Source organism: Centroberyx gerrardi, chromosome 10, assembly GCF_048128805.1.
Source record: "Centroberyx gerrardi isolate f3 chromosome 10, fCenGer3.hap1.cur.20231027, whole genome shotgun sequence".
NCBI classification, from domain to species: domain Eukaryota; kingdom Metazoa; phylum Chordata; class Actinopteri; order Beryciformes; family Berycidae; genus Centroberyx; species Centroberyx gerrardi.
In genome coordinates, this window is record NC_136006.1 from 31,726,944 (window position 1) to 31,732,943 (window position 6,000).

The window sequence follows — 6,000 nt, forward strand, 5'->3', positions numbered from 1 at the left end:
TATGGTGTTTGCTACCATCTAGGGGTATAAAGTTTTAATGCCAGAAACCAGGTGAATGAGTGTTCAAGTTTTTAATATTTTTTTTATTAATAAAACAGCCTACAGGCAATTGATCACATGTAGACCTATTTCAGTTGTATTCTTTGTTTCACTAATCTTAATTTTTCATGTTTATTTCCTCCCTTGAACCTTCTCTCCCATCCCTCTTTTTGTCTAAATCTTATTTTTTTCGCTCCTCTCATCATGGTCTCATTCTTTCTCTCCACTAATCTCTTCTTTCTCACATTCATTTTCAATCTCAACTCCATCCCCTTTACCAGGTCTGTCATTGCCTTTCTCTTGGTTTTTCTCTTGATCATCCCCTCTTTTCTTTTCTCCTTCATCCGAGTCCTCCACCCCACATCCATTTCCTTTCACCACTCTTCTTTCCATATCCTGACTTTTTTTCTCCTCATTTGCACTTTTAGTACTCTCTCCATCTCCCTCTTTGGTCACATCATCACCATCCTGTCCCTGCCCTTGTTCTTTTGCCTTCGCTTCTACAACCTCCTCCTCCCCCTCTGCCTCTTCTCGTTCCCCTTCAACCTCCCCTCCTACCCCTTCGCCTCTCTCCCCCTCTCCTTCTTCTCCTTCTCCACCTTCATTTCCTGGCAGTTGATTCTCCAGTGCCTCCAACTCCAACTCAAGCTGCTCCACCCTGGCCAGCATCTTGTGGTTGCTGGACTCAAGCTCCACCATAAGCCGGGCTAGTTTGGTTTGCAGGGCATCCAAGTTGCTCTCCAGCCTGCTCAGCTTAGTCTCCACTTTCTCTGCCTCCCCCACCTCCCCCTCCCCAGTCTCCTCCAGCATGCCCATCTTGGTGAGGATCTGTCTGCCTTTCTCTTCCAGGAGGCGTTTGGCTGCGGGGAACTCAGACAGCACGTCTGTCAGGTCCTCCTTCGACAAGCTGAAGAGGTCAGAGTGCCCGATGCTGCGGATGTTGGCAGTGCGACGATTGCCTGATTTGTTGCCTAAAACAAGATGTTTTATCATTTACAATTTTAAGTAATAATCTGTGTTTTCATATACACTGCCTATCAAAAGTTTGGGGACACCACATTTTTCTTTATTTTTACTATTTTCCACATTTTGATAATAGTAAAGACATCAATCTGACATCTATCTGTTTGGTTTTTCCTGGGAGAAATCCTCAGGCACACAGGAAGCAATGCGCTTACGTTTACGGTTTGTTATTGGAATAAGTAAAAGAAGAACTGGGTAGTTAGCATGGGCAGTGATAGCCACCCTGGCTGAACAGACAAAGAGAAGAGTGCTACCTACAGAAACTTCATCAACAGAGATTCCAAGAAAAAAGACGTCACAGTACTGGACACACTGTTTGATTGACAGGCGATCTCTGGGAAGAGCAGTGCAACACAACACAGAGGGGAGCACTCAGCACCAAAGATGGAGACAAAAAAAAAAAAAGGACACAGCAGGAATGAGCGTTTAGCACCGAAGATGGAGACTAAATAAGAAAACACCACAGCAATGAGTGCTTAGCACCAAAGATGGAGATAAAAAAATAAATCTTACAGATTACCATTTAAGTTTCTCTTTCTTTCTTGCTTTCATTCTCATTTTCACCCCAAAAAAAACATTCACTACCTACATAAATGCATAAATGCTGTATAGGTGAACACGTGCCAATATGCATTATTGAGTACTTCATCTACCTTTGATATTGAGGATGCTAATCTCCCCAAAGAAATTCCCTTCACTCAGCACAGCAAACTGTGTGACCCCATCGTCTGCTACAACTGCAAGTTTTCCCTCTTTGATGATGTACATTTCATGGCCCACATCTCCCTTCTTGCAGACGTACTCTCCTGGACTGTACACCTGTAAAACGAGAGGAACGGCAGACAAGTAGAGAGCACGTCCGGAATTGCGGGGAAGGGGGAGGCATGTAACAAAGGTAACCAGCTGGATTCAAACCTGTGTCACAAGCACATGGGCTGCAGGGTGGCTCAGTGATTAGCACTGTCACCTCAGAGCAAGAAGGTCTTGCGTTCAAATCTCGGCCCTGGTCCTTTCTGTGTGGAGTTTGCCTGGGCCTCCTCTGGGTGCTCCAGTTTCCTCCCATAGTCCAAAGACATGCAGGTGAATTCGAGACTCTAAAATGCCCATAGGCGTGAATGTGAGTGTGAGTGTGTTTATGAATACGATGTCGTATGGTATATGATATGGTATGTAAAAGCGCTTTGAGATATGCTTGTGATAAAGGGCTATATAAATAAACTTGACTTGACATGGTATTGTGCCCTAAGCCACCAGTGCCCCTTGAACTCCATCTTTTTGACCCCTTACCTGAGGTGTGAGTTTGAGCACCAGCTCCTCCAGCAGGCTCTTCTCACAGTTCTGGAAGATGGTGACCTTGGAGAGCGTGGGAAGGTGAACGCTGACGGCGATCTCCGTCTGCAGCTGGACAGGCAGCTGCTGCAGGATTTCATTCTCTCGCGTGATCTTCCTGTTGATGTGAAGATGCTGGTACCAGTCGTTGGCGCGCTTGCGAAGCTCTTTGCTGATGTGATGGTTACGCAGGTAGGCCTTCACCTGAAATAGCAAGAAGAAGACCAGAAATCAAATAAACCCCGGAGGGCAAATGAAATTAGCAGACTAAGGAGTGTAATAAAACATGAAGCCTTCTTTAATTCCCTTCTTTATTTTCTTTATGTATTATATCACAAATAATCAAGTCAAGTCCCAAGTCTAAATGTAGATTACCAAGTCAAGTCCATGTCATTAATGTCATTAATGTCATTAAGTCTCAAGTCTTAATGTAGAACAGCAAGTCAAGTCAACAATAAATCAAGAGTCCAGTATCAATTTAATATCTTAAAGAAAACTAAATATCTAGGACTTTTCAATGCAATATGGTTTTAATAGGATAAAAACTTGGTAAGAGCATCATGAGTTTGATTTCTATAATCAGTTTCAACTCAATCATTTCATAAAAATTCAGAAAAGAATTTAAATTCAGTCGTCTGGTGGAACAAATCCCATCACTTTCAATCCAAGTCATTTACACAAGACAAGTGCTTTTGTCAAGACTTTAGAAACCTTTTCAAGTCATCAAAGCACAAGTCAAAGTCAAGTCCCAAGTCACCAGAACCCAAGTCAAGTCAAGTCTCAAGTCTTCTCTTCATGCATCAAGTCAAAAATTGTGACTTGAGTCTGGCTTGAGTCCAAGTCATGTGACTCGAGTCCCCACCTCTGCCTGGTACCCTTTCACAATGTCATCTCTATCTATTCTTCCTCAATATCAATCTCACCAACTCACCAGCTCATGGTTAGGGAAGAAGACATTATCACGGTCCCTCAGGCTAGTGATGACATTGCCAACATTGCCCACAATGGATGCAAACACCAGCACGGCAATGAGCAGGTCTGCAATCATGAACAAGTACTCTTCTTCCCTGTCCGGCAGGGGTGTGTCACCCACTGTAGTGAAGATTTGGGCAGAGAACCAAAAGCAGTAGAAGTACTGGCGACGCATGGAGGCGAACACCGGGTTGGTGATGTTGGGGTAGACCCAGCGGTCAGCTCCAAAGCCGATGTAGTTGGACAGCGCAAAGTAGAGACAGGCGTTCCAGTGGATCAACACAAAGATGTAGAGCATGAGCTTGGAGATGCGGAAGGTGTTGGGGTAGGAGGTTCGCGTCTCCATGCGGTCCAGGGCCTCATTGAGTCGTGGTGTACGCAGGAACCGGTTGATCCTCACCAGAGGAGTGTGGATGCCAAGGAAAACGTACAGGAAGTCAGTGGGCAGCAGGGCGGCCAGGTCCCATAAGAATCGAGAGGAACGCAGGTAATACTTCTTCAGCTGAGCTCTGTCCTTGATCAGGATGCCCTGCTCTAGATAACCTGCAGAGGGCAGCACAGGATTATCAAAGCCCACAATGCACCTCCCACACTGTCATGTCACAATTTCCTATAGTCAAGGCTTAGCTTGGCATAAACTATTGGAGGAAAGCAGTACCTGTACTCACTTCAAAATACATGATTCAGAATTATTATAGAATAGAATACAGGTTTGGACAAAAGGGGTTAGAACACATATTAACTATTAATAAGTTGCTTATTAACATGCATGTTAGTAGTGTATTGGTTCATTATTAGTTATTACACAGCACTTATTAGCACCTTATTCTGCACTATTATATTCTACAAGTATACCCCATGAACTATGAGTTTTCCCTCAATAGCTTCCTAATTAGTGCTTATAGCAGTCTGTAAGGAAGTTGTTGGACATGAATTGGGCTTTTAGTATGCTTTGCTCAGTATGGGGCTTATAAGGTGCTAGTATCACATATTATTGAGAGAAATTATTAAACTATTGAGGGGAAACCCACAGTTAATAGTTAATATGTGTTCCCTAATCTAAAGTGTTACCAAAAGTTCTATTTGATTGTCATCATTTCATTCATTTCTTTACTTGCTTATTCCTTTTAAGGATCACAGGGGGCTGGAGTCTATCCCAGCATGCACTGGGTGAAAGGCAAGGAGACACCCTGGATAAGTCACCTGCACCATCACAGGACTAACACAGATATACAGACACTCACATGGGCAATTTAGAGTCTTGAGACGGGAATCGAACCCACAACCTTCTGACTGTGACACCATGATGCCCCTATTCTATTCTATTCTATTCTATTCTATTCTATTGCAAAGACTGAATCAAAGGTAACTGGAGCAAAACATTTACCAGTGCGCACTCTGATGATCATGTCAGCCACATACATGAGGTCAGAGAGATAGTCCAATGTAAGCCACACAGCTAGGTAGTTCACCTCAATTGAATTGAAGCATGTCCTAGGGATACATAATTAATAATTGATTGATTGTATTTAATCAACAATTCCATTTAAAAGCAGAGAACAGCATGTAAAACATATACGTTTCAGTGTGGTTGATATCAAATTCTTATTTCTTATTATAAACACTGAAGGAGTAAATAGTTGTCAGTTAAATCAATTGTACAATATTAGACTTATTCATTATATTCCATGCATATACCTGCAGATGATAATCACCCAGTTGTAGAAAATGGGAAAGATCATGACCTGTAGCCATACATAGTAGAATTGTTCTGATGGATCGACCACCCATTCATTCCAGCTGGAAATGGTGAGTGAGACAATGGGAAGAAAATGAGTGGAAAGAGAATTAGAAGGACAGAGTATTAGTGGCTATGTAAACAATCAAACATGAGGAATGTGCATGTACTCAAACACAAATAATCTGCATTGTTGCATTTTACTTATTTGTATGCACGTATGCATGTATGTATATTTTAACACATAATGTACAATCTTTATCAATGAAATGTTCATCCAAAGAGTTAAAGATAATGAATGCTATTTTCTCATCCTTGCAAAAAATGTCTAACCCAATCAGTAATCACTCACCCCAGTTTGAGCTTCACTTCATGAGGATTGTTGTTATCTTTCCCCTCTTCCTTCTTGTCTTTGCCATCCTCGTTCACTTTCTGCATCTGACGCCACGTGAACAGCCTCTGCCATCGGCTATTTTTGATGCTAACATCACCTGTTTTATCCATGCTCCTTTGGGGTTTAGACTAATACATTTTTTCCTAAGTGAGGATGGCCTTTGCTCTTGATCAAGTGCTCCCTTCTACCTAAGAGTTGTACTTGCTTGGATATAGATTACATAGATATAGATAGCAGAGTCCAGCTGCCTGCATAACCCTCTTGACTTGTATCCGGCAGCATTGCTTGGTTCACCTAACAACAAACGAGGTCTACCTGAGCATCGCCTGGTGATGCTGGTCGCCATGGATGGGAACCACAACAGATGCCCTGTATCCTCTGGGGATTTTTCTTTCCCCTAGAAATCCTTAGAGGTCATCCACTGCACATCCCTGAGCCAGCTGCCAGAGGTACAAACAACAAACAGACTGGTTGCTTATTGAGGGAAGCGTGATTTATGGGTCTC

The 6,000-nt window shown here is 42.8% G+C and overlaps 1 protein-coding gene across 1 annotated transcript; it reads right to left on the reverse strand.

Moving 5' to 3' along the window:
• Window positions 1–249: 249 nt before the first annotated feature.
• cnga4 (cyclic nucleotide gated channel subunit alpha 4) lies at window positions 250–5,156 on the reverse strand. The gene is made up of 6 exons (XM_071907639.1): window positions 5,062–5,156; window positions 4,751–4,857; window positions 3,323–3,906; window positions 2,350–2,595; window positions 1,716–1,881; window positions 250–1,010 (listed from the first exon to the last, which is right to left on the reverse strand). Exons 1-6 carry the CDS (start codon window positions 5,103–5,105, stop codon window positions 250–252), a joined length of 1,908 nt encoding a protein of 635 aa, XP_071763740.1. The 5' UTR covers window positions 5,106–5,156.
• Window positions 5,157–6,000: the final 844 nt, after the last annotated feature.

Excerpts from the sequence above, each read along its gene's own strand:
- cnga4 (XM_071907639.1), bottom strand. The coding sequence starts at position 5,105 with ATGATCTTTCCCATTTTCTACAACTGGGTGATTATCATCTGCAG. Across the intron at positions 4,858-5,061 it reads TGGGTGATTATCATCTGCAG|GACATGCTTCAATTCAATTG; the intron begins GTATATGCATGG and ends ATGTATCCCTAG. Across the intron at positions 3,907-4,750 it reads GATCATCAGAGTGCGCACTG|GTTATCTAGAGCAGGGCATC; the intron begins GTAAATGTTTTG and ends TGCCCTCTGCAG.